General features: G+C 33.5%; 1 protein-coding gene across 1 annotated transcript in view; it reads left to right on the forward strand.

Annotated features, from left to right (window-relative positions):
- Positions 1 to 18,929, forward strand: part of EYS (eyes shut homolog) — a gene marked incomplete at its 5' end in the record, with an annotated part of 1,696,555 nt that overhangs the window by 906,727 nt on the left and 770,899 nt on the right. Inside the window, 1 exon segment of the mRNA XM_079147376.1 lies at positions 3,493 to 3,605. Coding sequence (XP_079003502.1) covers positions 3,493 to 3,605 — 113 coding nt within the window.

Raw genomic sequence — 18,929 nt, forward strand, 5'->3', positions numbered from 1 at the left:
CTTTTTAATCAAGGCCCATAAAAAGTAAAATCATCTTTGACATAAAAAAGGGTTTATAAGATTGTATTTTCATGATGATTTAAATATAAAAATCAATTCTTCATATTCTAAAATTAGACTAAGAAAAGTAAGTAATTTTAATTTAGGCTATCCAATTACTAGATAATATAATAGCTAGTAAGAATTATTATAGGTTTAGGTTTAATTTTGTTTCATTTTACCAAGAATAGATGTAAATCACTTGGCACTGAGAAGGAGGATGGAATTAAAGGAATATACATAATTCTTTGAAATAGTGACTTTTAATTTCATTAACAAACTCAAGCTAATATAAATTCTCCTCGATAATATAGAAAAAGGGTATGTTTCCAATTGTATAGATGGATGTATTTAAAGATTTTTTCAATTCATAAACTTAAATATCACTATCATTTTTATTATAATGTACAAATAACCTAAAGTAATCTTTATTCTTTACCTGAATTATTTGGCATTATTTGTTATACTGGGCCTTGTTTATTTTCTAATTTATGTCAGATATTAGATTAATACTGTTAGTTTATCATGATTTAACCACTTTTTCTTGATTGCTAGTGAAATATTTTATTTCTTAATTTTAATTACCAAAATATTTTTTAATACTCGTTGGCCCTATTACAGTGCCATCAAACCTACATGGCATTCAATGGACAATGTGTTTCTTCAACTCTGCTTCACAGGACAATTTTAAATCTCGTCCAACGGATGTCCGTTTTTCTGACTTATATTCCCTTAGTCTGTTCTCATTTCTCACTATCATGTCACCTCATGGCAGTATAAGTACCTATCTTTTTAACTTATTTCTTTATTTTTGATGAGGATGATTGGATTTCAGCATCCCTCCTATTGTGGTTTCCTATACTGCAGAGACAAACAAGTTAAAAGTTACAATTTTCAAATGCTCATGAAGCTAAGGTTGTGAATATAATTGAGTCTCACCAATAATAAGGTGAAGGCTCCTGTGGTTTCTGATGGTAAAGAAGGTCATGTAGTTATGTGATTTTCTGCAGAAGATCTCATTGCCAGTCACTGACTTCATGTATATTAAAATGTAGCACAGGCAGAAGTGGCAGCCATATCAGGCAATTGGTGTTCTGTCAAGAACTTCAGGACAGGAAGGGCAGCTGGGGTACTGTCGTGGCATCTTCCAAGCAACACAGCTCACCTGGATAATACAGTGCATTCTCCAACTTAACATTACTATTTCTTACTCCATCAGCCTAGCTGAAGGGCGACTCCCAGAAAGTTCTATCTGTCCTTGGAGTTACTCCCTGGTCCTTTCTCCTGATTATTTTGTAAGCATTTAATCCCATTATAAGGTTCCCTTTGTTTAAATACCTAAAGTGGCTTGTACTTCTTGTGTTGCACCCTGACTTATTTATCTTCTTTTCTAATCTTGTCCCAGGAAGGGTAGGAGTCTAACTTTAGTCAGAGACAATCTGCAAACACAAGTGCCCTAATCATTATTAGGTCCCCTCACCCCAGTCCTCCAGTTACTCTCCCTCTAACTCACCCCAGAAATGAAAAATCCTCCTGCCCTCATTTGTTTTAGGAGAGTTGAGTTCAAGTTTTCTCCATTGATACAGTCTCTTTCTTGTATTGAAATACTCTTAATTAAAGTCTTTATTGTCTATTTAATTGGTCCAGTACATTTCTTTTTACTGTTCTCATGATTTAAAACTTTGCCACATCTGTCCTGGTATCAAAAGCAATAGAAAATTTATAGTATTCTAATTGCTTAAAATGTATCATGAAACATTTTAATCAATAAGAATATATAAGGCATGTCCTTACATAAGCTATAATAAGCATATCATATTTACATCAAGAAATAAGATATTTCCAATAATTTTAGCCTCCTCTATATGCCTCTTAGAGCATATTACTGCATCTTCAACCTGCAGTAAATATTCTGAATTTTATATTCAACATTCCATTCATATTTCTTAAATATCTCTAAGTAACATTACTAAATTTTTATGTATTGTATGTATTGTCTTGTATTTGTATGTATTTGACTTTTATAAGAAACATTTTCAGGATGCAAGTATTTTTAAGGAATATGCTTAATGCTTAACTATGTTTGTGAGATTCATCCATATGAATTTGAATGACTGGTCAGAAGAACTTTTTACAGCCTGAAAATGTTGTTTTCTTTTCTTTTCTTTTTTTCTGTATTGTCTTTTGTAGCTTCCAGAATGGAGATCCCTATGGAATCATCTCAGAACATGAAAGAGCATTGTAAAGTGGAAAGAGTCTTAGACAAAGATTTGATACACTTAGTCTTCTAGCAGATACATCTAAGTTTGATCTGGACATTACCAACTACTTAAACTTGGTTCTATTTTTTTCTTTTTATAAAGCAGCATTACATTAAATATTTTTTTAATTTTCCTAGAAAACTATATTTAATTTTTCTTCTATATTTTTCAGGAATAGTAATAGGGATATATTTTTAAGTAGAAACAAGAATAATACTTCACATTTCTCAGTAGCTGCTTTTCAAGTTAAATTCTGTTGGGTAATACATAGAAAAACAAAGAAAGGTTAAAAAGTTGCAGTTATGGATGGCATAGTAAGTCAGTCAGCAGCCAGCAGTCAGCATGGGGAACTGGCTTGGAAGACCTGTTGTTCCCATATAGAATGAGATATTTAAGTTAATATGATGTTGTAGCAGATATGTTAAATTTGCTAAGATATTTACAAATAATTTCCTGACATGAAAAAAATCAATGGTTCAAAAAATGCACCTAATATGTACTCAGGAGACCACAGCTGATATGTTATGTTGTAGAGGGCTTAGCAATGTTAATTCTAGCCCGATGATAAAAATGATGCAATACTAGGAAGAAAACAAATAAAATGCACACACTTAAACAGTGTTTTGATATGGAAAATCAGATTGCCCTGTTTAAAGAGAAATTTTACACGCCGTGCTCAGCTGAGCTCAGACGAAATATTTACATACCATAGAATGATATCTTGAAAATGATATCAAGAAAACATTGCATAACTACATATCTATAGTGTTGCTTTCCTTCAGTTTAAAATTCATATTAAATAGAATTATGGACTGTGTTTATTCCATTGCCTTCTACTGATTTTATCCAAGGTAAAAAAAAATGAAGACATCTGAAGATATATTGTTGAATGACATCATGAATAAAGTCTAAAACTTTTATTTTGACATGCATTTGCTTCCACTATTACATAATATGTGATTTTAGAGAAAATTTTTAAATTCTCTGAGTTCAATCTCCTCAAGTACTAGAGATACTAATAATAACTACCTGATAAAATGATCAAGAAGATGATAATTGTATAAAACAATTGTATAAATTGTATAAAACAACTAGGCCAGTTATCACAAATAGTAAATACCAATAAAAATAAGCTATTGCCATTATTATTATTATTGGAAATCAAATGTCTGTTTGGGGTTTTGTTTAACAGGATGGTCTGGACATCACTGTGAGAAGGGACTTGACATTCCCCCCTCATGTAGTCCCAGGTTATGCATGGAAGATGAATCTGGCTCCACTTGTTTATGCATACCCGGATCTGTGGTAAAGATTATTTATCGGAGATTATTGTTGTGATAATTGCTCTTTTCATTGTATTTTAAAGGCAGGAAATAATAGAATAACATATGATGAAAATGGGCTTGGTAAAAATCTCCAGTGCTTCTCTCCTTCTTTGAACACACTACACTTTGTTCAGCTTTCCCCTTACCCTTTTTGTTATCCATCACTTGCACCCTCAGCCCTCACTTTTAGGAGAAAAGCATTCTAATAAATTGATCCATACCAAGGTACAAGTCACTTAATGCATTGTCCTTTAATGTTTAATGCATTTGGAAGGCGGATGCCAGTAGAGGAATTGCTTAATACTGTCAGAGTCTTGGCAGAATTTCTGTCTTGCCCAAGGACACAGTGCTACTTCCAGGGTGGGCTCAGAGTATTGTATGTTCAAGGAGGATGAATCTGCTTCTTCAGCAAATTTGAGTTAGACTGAACTCCATTAACACTAAAATGGACTTCCCTTGCTAAAAATGTCTCTATTAAAATACAGCTTTAGACCACAATACTTTATTAAAACTGACCACAGCACATGAATATAGTTAGAGAACAGCATTTGACAAAACTGCTATCAGGAATTTTAATGTTTATTTAGATATTAAATGTATCAATATAATTGATAGATGGACCAGTCTTAACTAAAAGACTAAAGCAAAATAATTAGAGAAATTTGTATTCAGGGAACCTACTCCAAGGTTAGAGAAAAGGCTTGGTTGGTGTCTAAAGAAGACGCACAAGAACAACTGGAGCTAGAGATATCTTTCCAGAGCTGGAAGATCAGAAAAAAAGATCAGCAAAAATCTTTGGAGATGATTAAGGCTTTTTAACAAAAAATGGTCAATAACTATACCAAAAGAATTTGAGAAAGCCATTTTAGAAAATCAAAATTTATAAATCATCTTATATATTTACTCTTGTACACAGCCAATACAGTATAACATAACATCTCTGTAAATGGCATTAAGTTTTCAAATTATGAGGAATACTCAAGTATTACATTTGTAATTTAATAAGAAACACCAAGAAAATACAAAGCATTGTATCTTTTGTCTGAACAAACCTTAGTAATTCTCATGTTAAGTCCATTTATGTTAACCTGAATTTGCCTCCAAAATTCTCTTTTGCTACACCTTTAGAGAAATGTCACTTTTCATATTTCTTTTATTTATTTACACTATTTTAAAAGCTCTCACTAATTATACTGTTATATAAAATGTTAATTCAGCAACATGTTTGTAGGATTAGAGAAGATTAATATGTCTACAATATTTTTTTTATTAAAAATAACTTGGGGACTGAACAGTCCCTGCTGGATAGGAGGTTTGAAAGCTTTATTTTACTTTATTTCAAAGAATTAATTTTTGGTAGATAACATTAAACACATGAACTCCCTGGTTTATCTTCATGTTTAAAGTCATGACAATTGCTGACAAGCTGATAATTAGTGTGGATTATTCATTTTAACAGATCCAATTGCAAAAATGTATCAAAACAAGGTGAAAGTACTTACATTATTCTGAAATTCAAAGGCTATGTATAAAAATTTGTGACAGAATACAATTTATTGGATGCCCTTGACTTGCTAAAAAATTCAAGACAAATGATCTTCTTCTTTTTAATTTGATCAGAACTGCTCATTTTCTCCGTAAATGAATTTCCAGCAAAGGAGATTGATCCATACATTAACCCATGGCTGTCAATGGATCAGGCTCACTGCATTTTGCAAATGACAGCAGTCAATAAAAGAGTTGATTACATTCTATAAACTAGAACAGAGATATTTATGTACTGTGGAAGTTGTATTTATATTAAACACAATGAGAAAAAAAGAAGAAACTATTTTTCTGAATGAGAAGAAATAGCTCCAAGTTCTCCAGCAATATAGTATATTTGTGGTACCTGACTTTAAATGTCATCCTCAAAGTATAGACCCAAGAAGCAGGGCAGAGGGTAGCAAGACTGTCTGATATTTGACTGTGGTTTGGGTGTTTATTTCCTCATGACATTGTTCACAAGTGTTTGCTAAGTATTTACTGTGTTCAAGATGCCATGACTCATAGTATTAACAGTTTATTTTCCTCATAGAGTAAATAAGCAATGATACAATTCTTAGACAAACACCTAATTCATTTTTTTCATTACTTATCTTAAATATTTATTAAGAATCCACTCCGTAAATTGGTACTATGTTAGATACCAGTTCATTTGCTCTCTCTCTTTGGTATTAAATGGTTGGCAGATCAAACCCAGGAAGTAGGTCATGTGATGCTGTGGGCAGGAGCATATAATGACCAGGACAGTCATAAGCAGGACAAGGATCTCAATCAGAGTCCCCAGGGCAGAAGCCAAAGGTGAAGAACAAGGAGTTGGGGGCATGTGCAAGTGTGATCTCCAAAAGAGAGTAACAAGAATATGTATGTGAGACTGAGCAAAGAGAGCGAGTCAGGCAGGGATGGTTCCAAATTCATTTTTAAAGAAAAGAGGTGTTTTATTGCTTTTGACATTTATATACAGTAGAAAACAAAGTTTTGGTATGTTAGATCATTCAAAGCTCATTCTTTGGACACTCACCATAGCAAAGTAGTTGAAAATCTTATAGAGAAATCCAGGAACACACACCATTCTTACATTCATATTAGGCAAAAAGGATAGGCTCACACCTTTTGAATGTGTTAATAAACCAGCAACAATTCTTCTCTTCAGGGGAGATTTAATACTTTGTCTCAATATATATTGAGCATTATCTTGTGTAGATCCCCAAAACAATATAAAAAATTAATTGATTTTAATCTCTTGCCCACCGTGGCCATTGACATACATGCGGCAGATGAGCATGCAGGGGATAATAATGAAGTCAGCCATGGGTTCAAATTGCAGGAAGCTGCATGATGAGGGAAATGAAGGAAATAATGAGGACACTGTTTGTGGTAATAATATTGAAAAAATTATAAGGCAATTGGCAAACAATGTGCAAATCATTAGGAGAGCTTTCTCAAGGGACAAAAGAGTAGGACTTTCTCCTGAGGTTTAGATAAGCATTTCTGAAAGTGCTAGCATTTAATCTGAGCCTCATACAGGAAGACCACCCTGAGGGATTGCTCAAAACTGTTAATGAGGCTAAATATCAGTAGACATCAGAAAATATAGTTCGATCGACCCCTCAAAACATTTCCACATGTGCTCCAAAAACAGTGAGTTAATATTTTATAACTCAAGGATTATGATGATTTTTGAGGAGGAAAAAAGTGCAAACTGGAATGAAGATATATTTTTACTGTGCAAAGAGGAAGTAATTTGCATTCAATACAAATATTTTATAATGGAAAATGTAGTTTTATATTTTCAGAAGTAGATTATTGTAAATAACAAACTGTCCTATATCTTCTATAAATAGACATGGTCCAACTATTATCCATAATCTAAGTAACATAGAACATTTTTCTTATTGGTAGATTGAACATAGTAGAATTAGGGCTATCCAACAGACCTAATTATATATTAAGGGTGATGATCACCCATCTCTCATCTTTTTGTATCTGTTTTATTTTCCTTAAACAAGGCTGAAAAAAATAATATTATATTTGATATAAACCTGGAGTATATTTGGCAACATCCATCATCTTAAACGTGAATAGAATTAATATCCTAGACCTCAATTAAATGTAAATATCTCTAAGGCTTAGTTTTCTAATGTACAGGAAGAGGATATGAATGAGATGAAAGCTCAGCCACAACTGAAATATCATTATTAGTCCTTTGGAGAGCTGGGTGTAGAATTTTAAGTGCCCAAACATATAAGTCAGTGTTATTTTTCCATACCATTTCTCACCCTTTTATTATTGTGATTTCTACATGTAATATTGGTAGAAGTAATAATAGAAGATACTATTAAACAATTCTTCAAAATTAAGGCATAATGGATTATTTATTTACTTGATATTACTTTTTCTTCCTGTGATGGTGATCTAATTGAGGGCCTCACACATGCTAGGCAAATGGTCTCCCAATGAGCTACATCCTCAGTCCTTTTATTGAGTTTTTTATCCAGTTAAAAATGGAAAAATAATATGAATTAACATATCTCAAAATAATAAAGTTGAAACAGCTAACAGATTCATAACAAAATTTCACTATCTTTAGCTGTTGGGTAAATGCTAAGAAAAGTTGATTTATTTGTATATTGGTGATTACTAGGGGTTGGGAAGGATGATGGGAGAAGGTATAGAAAGAGGTTGGATAACAAATGCTAGAATGCATTTAGATGATGTTAAAAGTAATAAATTCAAGTTTTCTAAGCACAGTAGAGGAATTACAGTTCACAATAACCTAATATATATACTTATGTAATATAAATATATTTATGTGTATATAAATATATTGTATATGTATATAAGAATACATTTATATATATTTAATTATGTAGGACTGGAAACTGTACCCAGGGCCTCATGCATACTAGGCAAGTGTTCTACCATTAAGCAATACTCCCTAGTCCTAAATAATACATATTTTATGAATAACAGGAAGAGGTGAGGTCTAAGCCTCAAAACATGAAATAATAATAATGAGATTTTTTTCATCAGGGTTATTTACCCTGATTTGATCAGTACATACTGAATTCGTGTTTTGAATTACTATGATGTACTCTGCAAATATGTGCAATCAAAGTAATAATAATTTATAAAAAATAAAATATAAGCATAGACTGGTTTTCAAACTCCTTTCCAAAATCTTGCGATGTTGCCTTGGTCCATAAGACTTTGCACGATCAGGCCCCTTCCTGATGGCTTTTCTAGCCTTACCTCCTGATGATCTCCTCCTAGTTCTGTGTGTTGCAGCCTTCAGTTTAGTCTTCAGTTGATCAAATATACACTTCTAAGTCCCAGGTGTTTGTTTTGTACTTGAGTTCACCTGGGATAATCCCCAGACCCATTCTGTTCACTATCCTAGTTCTATTAATCTTTCTAATTTTGGCTTATATCTCCTTTTCAGGGAAACTTTTCAACAGCCCACAGCATATGCTTAGAAAATATTTTTCAATAGACTCTATTTTATAGAATAGTTTTAGGTTCACTACTAAAGTAAGCAGAAAGTACAAAGAGTTCCTGTATACCCATAGCACAATACATCCATAGCTTCCCTCACTCTTACCCTCCTGCATCAGATTGTGCCATCTCTTATAGTCAATGAACCAAAGTGGTACATCACTGTAACTCAAAGTCCATAATTTATATTCGAGATCACACTTGGTTTCATACATTCTGTGGGTTTGGACAAATGTTTAACTACATGTAACCACCATGATAGTATCATACAAAATAATTACACCAGTCTAAAAATCCTCAATGTTTCACCTATTAATCTCTAACTCCCAACCTCTGATAACCATTGATCTTTGTATTAACTCTATAATTTGCCTTTTATCACAGTATTGTCTAGTTGAAATCATACAGTATGTAGAATTTTCAAGCTCGTTTCTTTTCCTATGTGATACGAATTTGAAGTACTTCAATATCTTTTTATTGTTTGAAAGTTCACTTTTTAAGACTGAATAATATTCATTGTTTAGATATACTGAAATTTATTCATTTATTCACCTACTGAAATACATCTTAGTTGTTTCCAAGTTTTGGTGGTTATGAGTGAAGTGGCTATAGACATCCACGTATAAGTGTTTTGTTTTGTTTTGGTACAGGGGATTGAGCTCAGGGACATTTAACCACTGAGCCACATCCCTAACCTTTTGCATATTTTATTTAGAGACAGAGTCTCACTGAGTTGCTTAGGGCCTCACTAAATTGCTGATGCTCTCTTTGAACTGGCGATCCTCTTGCCTCAGCTTCCCAAGCTGCTGGGATTACAGGTGTGCACCACTAAGGCCAGTCCATGTACAGGTTTTTGTGTGAACTTAATTTTCAGTTCATTTGAGTATATACTATGCAGCATAATTTTTGAGTTGTATAATAAAAGTATTTAACATGTCCATAGGAAATTTAGTAGTATATTATAATTTATATACAATGTCATACACCATTAAAATGTAATACATCCATTTCTACAATAATAGAGTGATTTAAAGTATCACTTGAATCATGAGCTACCATTAAAATTATTTATCCTTTATAAAGCACTAACTATTTTCCTGGCTGTTTTGAATGCATTACCTCACATAATGCATAAAATAGGTGAAGAATCTAATCTCAACAATAAAAACCCATAAAACATTCATAAAATAAATTGAATAGCACAAAAAGATGGAAAGACAACCTGTGTTCATTGATTGGTAGAATCAATATTGTTAAAATATCTGTGCTACCCAAAGTGACCACACATTCAATTCAATTCTTATAAAAATAGCAAAGATGCTCTCTACAGAACTGGAAAAATATCTGAAAATTTGCAGGGAAGTACAATAATTTCCACATAGCAACAGCAATATTAAGCAAAAAGACAAGATATGTGGCTTTATACTACCTAATTTCAAAATATAATACAAAGATATAGTAATTAAAACAATGTGACAGCTTACACATAGACATAGCTTACACATAGAGTTTAGAAGTTAACTCATCCATTTGCTTCCACCTGCATGTGTTAAGAATATACATCGGAAAAGAAAGAGTCTGGGAAAATTGAGCATCCTCATGTAGAAGAATAAAACTAGAGCCCTATCTCTCACCAGATACAAAAATCAATGTAAAGTGAATTAATGACTTAAATACAAGATATGAAATGATGAAAACGTAAGAAGAGATGTAGGGGAAATGTTTCAGGGCATAGAGATGGACAAGTATTGCTAGGACAAACCCCAAAGCACAGGAAACCAAAATGAACAGAGTCCAATTGGGATGACATCAAACTAAAACACTCCTTTACAGCAAAGGAAGAGAAAGCCTAGAGAATGAAAGAAAATATTTGCAAATCCATACTTCAGAAAATTGGTTAATAATGAGAATTTTTTTAAAAACTCTAAAACTCAACTGCAAAAAGTAAATAACTTCATTAAAAATTGAACAATAAATCTAAATAGACATTTCTCAAAAGAAAACATACTAATGGACAATAAGTGCATGAAAAAATGTTCCACATCATTAATCAACAGAGAAATGCAAATCAAAAATTCATTGAGATGTCACCTCATGCTATTAAGAATGGCTATTAAAAGATTAAAGATAGACCCCAGCTCCATCCATTTACCAAAGAAAGTCATAAAACAAATGCTGGTCAGAATGTGTAGAAAAAGAAGCCTTGCACATTGTTGGTAAGAATAAAAATTGATACAGTGTTTTAGTCAGCTATTTTGTTGCTGTGACTAAATGATCTGACCAGAACAACCATAAAGGAAGAAAGGTTTATTTGAGGGCTCATGGTTTCAGAGGTCTTAGTACATAGAAGTCTGGCTCCATTCTTTGGGGCCACAGGTGAGGCAGAACATCATGGAGGAAGAGCATGGCAGAGGGAAGCAGCTCGCATCATCAGGAAGCAGAGAGACTCCACTTTCCACATACAAAATACATACCTGAAAGCCACACCCCAATTCCAATCTCCTCCAGCCACATCCTAATACTTCAATTAATCCTATGAGAAATTAATTCATTGATTGGGTTAACACTTTTAAAACCCAATCATTTCTCCTTTGAACCTTCCTGCATTGTCTCACATGTAAGCTTTTGGGGGACACCTCACATCCCACCATAACATACAGCTATTATGGAAAACAGTATGGAGGTTCTTCAAAAAATTAAAATCAGGATGATCATGTAACCTTGCAATCCCACTACTAGATACATATGCAAAGGAACTCAAATGAGAATGTCAAAGAGACATCTGCACACACATGTTCATCACAGTACTATTCGTAGTAGACAAGAAGTAGAAAAAAAATCTGAGTGTCCGGTGTCCATCATCTGATGAATGAAAGCAGAAAATATAGTACATATACACATTAGAAATATTATTCAGCCATTAAAATATAATGGAATTATGCCACTTGCAACAAAATGAATGGAACTGGAGAAAATTGTGTTAAGTGAAATAAGCCAGGTACAGAATTACCAGTATCACACAATTTCACTCACATGTGGAGTATAAGTTTCTAATCATAGAAACAGAGTAGAATAGTATTTATCAGAGGCACTTGGGAAGTAGAGGGAAGAAGTGCATGGGGAAAGGTTGATCAGTGGATTCTATGTTTCAGTTAGATAGTAGTGAGGAGTTCTAGTGTGCCACCTTACTTATAGGATGACAATAGAGAGTGCATACAGTCTATCTCAATAGGTTAGAGGAAAAAGATTTTGAATACTATCATCAAAAAGAAGTGAAAATAATATAAATTTGTCTAATATGATCATAAAATATGTGTATATGTCAGAATCACATGGTACCCAATTAACATGCATACTTTTGTGTTCTTATATATAAATTGAAATAAATTTGATTTTTAAAGAAGTTTTAACTCATAGAGTCTGCTGATTTGAATGGCTGTGTCTCCTTGCCCAAATTCATGTATGGAAGCCCTAACCCTCAAGGTGAGAGTATAAGAGGTTGGGCCTTTGGGGAGGTGACTATATAGATCTCAGGGTTAACATGAGACAATGTGAGAACACAGCTAGCTCAAAAGCACCATTTATGAGAAATCAGGCTCTCACCAGACACCAAATCTCTCAGCACCTTCATTTTGGACTACCCAGCATCCAGAACTGTGCAAATTAAATTTCTGTTGTATATGAACCACTCAATTTATGACATTTTGTTTCAGCAGGCTGAATAGACTAACTACAGTTCTTAAAAAACCTCTGATATTTTTATAACAAAATGTCTTATTCTACATGGTCTTACACTATAATGAATAAAAGTGTGCATTTCACACCTGCCAGTTTATACTATAAATAATTAAATGTTAGCTAGGAAGTCAGAGAAAATGTGATAACTTGAATCTACAGCATTTCTTTGAAGATATACACCAATGTCTGCTTTTCTGTTCTTTCTGGCATTGCCATGAAAAACAGGAGGATTTTAGTGCTTCCCTTGGGGCCTTTGTGTCCTTTTCCATTCATATTCAATGCACCTGCTTTAAGCTCCCCACCTTTAATTAAAAATAAATGAAACACAGAAAAGAGTCAATGGTTAAGGAGGAAAAGACCTGTTGGTTATTGCTCTCCATGTGGCTCACGGGTGCATATCTGCAGCTTAGAATATTTTGCTTGCTGTATTTGGTTTATTTTGAGTAAGAGATGATATCCTTGTGCCATTGTTCTTTATTTATTTTTGCCTTAATTTGTGTAAATGTTTTCATGTCATTTGCTCTTGGATTTCCCTTAAGAGGGGAGGTTGGGAGCTTGAAGTTCAGCTTCAAAAACAACTTAACTGTAAACCTAGCCCATTTCAATCTGAAGAAAGATAAATGTATTGTGATAATATGTTATGGAATTTGAAATAGGTTTAATCGTGTTCAGAAGACATTCTGCTTAATATTTTAAGATATGAATGTAAATCATGTCTTAAATGATATACTAGCTAAAGGAAAGTGTAAAATATTGGTGTATTAATGAATCATTGGTATGTGTCTGTCACATAACTGTAGTAGAATATACCAGCTCATGAGAAAAATTGATAAATAAATGATAGAGTATATTAACTACCATGTTTTATAAGGATATATACATATATATGTCACTATATAAAGTTGTGGTTGTCAAAATAAAGGAAGGGAGTCCAATTTGATTTGCTTAAATTGGCTCAAGATGTAGTGCCAATAGGTGAGCAAGCCTGAATGATAAGTGTGGCTGATATATTTGGATATATGCAGTCATTGCCCCTGGGAGAACAGGTAGGAAAGATGGCTAGTTGTTTCCAAGAAATGTGAATAAAAGAAGTGAGGTTGTTATTTAAAAAAGAACACCTTTTATTACCAGATATTTTTAGCATTTAATATGTGCATATTTCTGGTTTAGATTAACATGTCTACTTAAGATAATGATTTAAAAATTAATAAACTCATAAATATCAAATAAAATATCATAAATACCAAACTCATAAATATCAAATAAGACATGGATTGAAAAACTAAAATACAGAATAGAAAAAGATGTCATAAAACGAAAAAATAAGAATTACGGGGATTCAGAGAATGAAGACATTATTTCCATTATAGGAAATGGAAAATGATTCATGAAATAAATGTCTTTTCCCATGAGTTCTCAGATGAATACTAGTAAGGAGAGGAGATGGGATAGATAGTTGATAGTAAGAATAAAAGAGAATTTAAATTTCTACTTGCCTGTTACTAAACAATAGTTGGGGAATCCTGAGTGCTCACATCATGAGCCATAAATCTGCTATAGTGTCCATTAGTTTCATCTATCCTTCTTGAAACAGTAGGGTTAAGAGCATTTGACTCCTGAGTGGCTCTTGTACACACTCAGAGCTCTGTGTCAGGTACCAGTTTCTAGGGCTGATGATTCATAGACCGTGGTCTCAGGAAAATTGCAATTTGTTTTCAGTGAGATAGGAATTTGGAAATCACAATTTAGAGGACTCTATTGATATTTGAGCCTTAGAAATACAGTTCTATTAGTGACACTGATATTTTGCTCCTGCAGTTATTGTAACAGTTATAAATTCTTTAAAATGATGACTGACACTCAGTAGATTGTCAATGTAATATTATGTTGAGTTAAAGTAAAATAAAAGTATTTTAATTTAAATTCAAAACAGTGACGTTTCCAACATGAACTGTGCCACAGTCAAGCATTTAACTCTAAAATTCAAAATATTTATGCTTTTAAAGCCCACTGTCAGTTATGAAAAGTGCAAAAGAAGATCATAAGAAGAGCAATGCTTTTTGGTCTTTGATTAAGATTGCAGAGACCAACAATAATTTGTATGTGCTTGAATTTAATCATTGTAGAAAGTTTAAATGTTAAATGGATACAATCTTATCTACTTAAAATTTAGAGGTAAACTACTAATATGCATGTTCCATCAAAGAAATATCTATTGACAAATAGATTATTCTGATTTCTATTAAGTTGTTTTATTTTGACCAGGACTTTAGTTCTCTAATTTTATGTCCAAAAAGCAGAAAGGTATGCAGAGCAAATTTATTATGAAGGGAATATTAATCTAATCCACTATCCAAGAGATAAGTCCAAAAATAAAAAATGTAACTTGGTTTTTGTGTGTGTGTTCTTATTCATTTACTAGGAGAAAAAGGGGAAAATAAATATATTTATTAGAAATGTACTAAAATATATTATTTATGTACACCTGTTCCTAAATGTTTTGTATGTATAACTCATTTTCATATGCATAGTTATTATATGATTGAACCTTTTTGTAGTAGTTTGTTTGATTCTTGATTTACGTACCTACTGAGCTCAACAAGCTTGTTCTGTAGGTCTCCTGTAAATTTCAGTGGAAACCAAAAACAGTAGGATCTTGTCTGAAGACTCCAGCTCAGCATTTCTCACCCACTGAGCTAGACACTGAAGGACTGGTTTTGTTATTAAAAAGCTATAGACTACCGGGAGTGGGAAATGTATAAAGCAACAATCACAATATGCTAGATAATGACAGTGGTTAAGATCTTCACAGTATCCCATGAAACCACAGTGGTGATACATTAAAAACTAGAGACCATCAAAGGTTTCTAAGGATTTGTTGAACTGAATCAAAAGCTGAGTACCAAGATTACTGAGATTGTGGGAGGGAATAGAGGACATTAATGGAATTTCAGGAAGAGAAAAATGTATGTAGGAATTAACATAGCATGTGTGAAAACTTGATAAAAAATAAGTAATGAAAAATAGTCAGTGACTTTGTATATTAGATTAATTTGTTTTTCTTTTCCTTAAGATATATGGTAAACCACTGATGATTTTTTTAAGCTGGGAAATGGCCTGGTCAGTCTGAAAGATAACTCTGGCACATACTACACACTTAGCACATATGCTTTTGAGGCTTACTTCTAAAACAATGTTTCAACCTCTTGCTTCAACAACTTTCTGCAATAATATCTGTTGCCTGAGCATCTGTCTCTAGCATTGACCTTGACTTCTCCCCTGAGCTGTGCTTTCCATCTCCTTTCTTATTGCAACTTCCTCTGGCCAGACTTGGAAAAAATAGTCTGATTCAGTACAATCCCTAAGATATTTATCTCTGTATTCATTAGTTTTCTAGAACTTGTTCTTGCAAATTAAAACTGTTTAGCAAAGCAATGATTTTTTGCCTTCAGAAGCATCCCAACAGAAGTAAATACCTTGGAGATCTAGTAGCCAAATCCAATGAGAAAAACAAAATTATACTCCAAGACAAAAGTGGCCTCAAAAATCATATTTTTCTGGAGTAATTTTCATTTTTTCAAGGTTAAAGTTTTATTTTTATTACTAATAGAAATTTTACCCTATATTGTTGTCAATTATTGCTATTATTTGTGTTGCTTTTTTTGTTATTTTATTTTCATGACTTAGTTGACTGATTCTGTAAAAATATTAAGCCAATAAAATTTTGGACAAACTTTTGTTTTGCAGTCAGAGATTAAACCCAGGGATACTCAAACACTGAGCCACATACCTAGGTCTTTTTTGTATTTTATTTAGAGATAGAGTCTCCCTGAGTTGCTTAGGGCCTTTCTAAGTTGCTGAGGTTGGCTTTGAACTCACCATCCTCCTTTTGGTTCTTAAATAAATAAATAAAGTACAAGCCTTACTATCTCCTATCAAACAATATAAACAATGGACTATCTCACATTTATAATGACTTCACCCATAAAACTTAAACTTAGTCGCACTTGCACATACCTGTAATCTCAGTAACTTGAGTGTCTGAGGAAGAAGGATTACAAGTTCAAGGCCAATCTTAGAAATTTAGAGAGATCTTCAGCAACTTAGCAAGACCCTTCCTCAAAATTTAAAAATTTAAAAAGGACTGGGGATGTAACTCAGTAGTAAAAAATCCCTGGGTTCAATCCTTGTACCCCTCCCCCGCAAAAATAGGACTAACTTACCCCCACTTTGAGCAAAATTCCACAAATTTATAAAGTTCTTCCAACTTTTTATAAATTCATGGAATTATGGACCTATAAGGTTTTTTTTTTTTTTTTTTTTTTTTTTTTTTTTTTTTTTTTTTGTGGTGTTGTGGATCGAACCCATTGCCTTGTGCTTGCAAGGCAAGCACCCCACTGACTGAGCTATCTCCCCAGCCCGGACCTATAAATTTTGTTCATTGCTAAGATTTTATTGCTCAGCTTGAACTTTATTTGAGAAAGAAAAACTACAGATTTGAGTCCATGATTGACCTACATACTTACAAATATTTTGTAGCCTTTTGTTCATATGCGGTCATGTTCTTAGACAAAAATTGAATCACCATCCTCCCTCAGGAAGGGCTAGTTAATACATTCACGACAGAATACTGTGGACAATGTAGGATTTAAATAAAACAGTATGCTACTGTTACAGATGCAACCCTTTAAGGAGCTGTTTCAAACATTCCATAGGAATGAGGTAAAGATAGAGATAGAGATAAGAGATAGAGATAGAGATAGAGATAGATAGAAATAGAGATGATAGAGATAGAGAGAGGGGGATAGAGAGAGAGAGAGAGAGAGAGAGAGAGAGAGAAGAAAGAGGAGAGGAGGACAAGGCAGAGGAGGAGCAGCAGCAGCAGTAGCAGAAGCATCATGTTCCAGGAAATTGTAGTCATCAACCATATCTTCTTCCAGAAGAGGGAAGAAGAGAAAATGCTGATTGGGGAAATCCGAATTTCAGTTTTAAGGATGCTTGAGTTTTCCCTTCCTTGTATCCTCACTGTGGTACTAGTGCCTCCCACTGGTAGAAGCTGCCTTCATTGATGAGGTCTTCTCCAACATGATACAAGGCAGAACAGGGTGATAGTGAAACACAGTCTGAGGGTACAAAGGCCCATGCATTACTTCAACAAAAATTAAAGAGGTCACCACATCTTGGTGATAAGATTCCTAACCACTGCTTTGCTTGATTAGTATTGTCTCTGGAACTGTAAAGGACTCAGTTACTTGCTGTTTACTATGGTGATGTTGAGGAGACAATGCATATCTATTTATGCATAATAAATTTCTACAAATTCAGCATCTTGAAACAACATACATTTATTAGATCATAATTCTGTAGATCAGAAGTCAGATACTGCATGGCTGGCTTCTATGATCAGGGTATCCCAAGACAGAAGTCAGTGTGTCAACAAAACTTGACTCTCATTTGGAAATTCTGTGTGCGTGTGTGTGAGCTGACATGCATGTGTGGTGTCCTCCCCCAACTTCCCCTCCAGTTCCATTTCTGTTTTCTTCAAAATTCAGGGTTCTTTTTCTTGTTGTTGTTGTTTTGTTTTGTAGTGGAGACTGAACTCAGGGGTGCTTCATCATTAAGTTACATATCCAGTTCTTTTTTAAATTTTTTAGTTTGTTGCATGGTCTTGCTAAGTTGCTGAGGATTTCTCTAAGTTACTGAGGCTAGCCTTGAACTTGAAATTCTCCTAACTCAGTCTCCAGAGTCGCTGGCATTACAGAAAAGTACCACTTCACCCAGACAGAATTCAGTTCTTTGAGGCCGATTCTAGGTCTGAGTTCCACTGTTGCCTGGCTGGCTGTCTGGTGGAGGCTGCTCTCCACTCCGAGAGGCTACCAAAATCCCTTGCATTCGTTGCCCTCTCTCTTTAAACTAAAAGCTAATAAATCTTCTTGTACTTCAGCTCTATGGGTTTTTTTCTTCTATGACTAGCAAGAAAAACCTGTTTTTAAATAGATTAGTCCCATGCTGATAATCACCCATTTGAAAGCCAACTGTACTAGACAGCATATCGTAACTTAGTCATAGAATAAAAATCCATCATATTTTTGATATTATGTGTTATGCAGAACTTGTACTTGGGAATGGACAGGAAATCTTAAAAATTCTTAAAGTTATACCTATCCCAGACAGGATGGGAATAAAATTTAAAGTTATAATTTTTCCATCTTTTCCTAAGAATACCTTTTGGGATAACTAAGTTAACTAGATGGAAATTGTTGGTGTTGGTCTTATAACTGGATAGTGATTTGTAACTTGTGGCTTGAGAATTTTATGCAGTAAATTTATGCACTATTCATAGAATTAAAAATGAGGTAAATGATGTAAAATTTGCCAAAAATCAGAAATTATTTAAAAGAACTTCGCTAAATCTTTCCTAAAATATATGATAATTCCAATAAGCATAAATTGAAAATTTCACTGTGGTGCACACCTATGAAGAGTTTGTTACTGTCTGGAACTGTAATTGATGGAGAAACTAAGCCTA

Source organism: Sciurus vulgaris (genome assembly GCF_902686455.1).
Source record: "Sciurus vulgaris genome assembly, chromosome: 7".
NCBI lineage: Eukaryota > Metazoa > Chordata > Mammalia > Rodentia > Sciuridae > Sciurus > Sciurus vulgaris.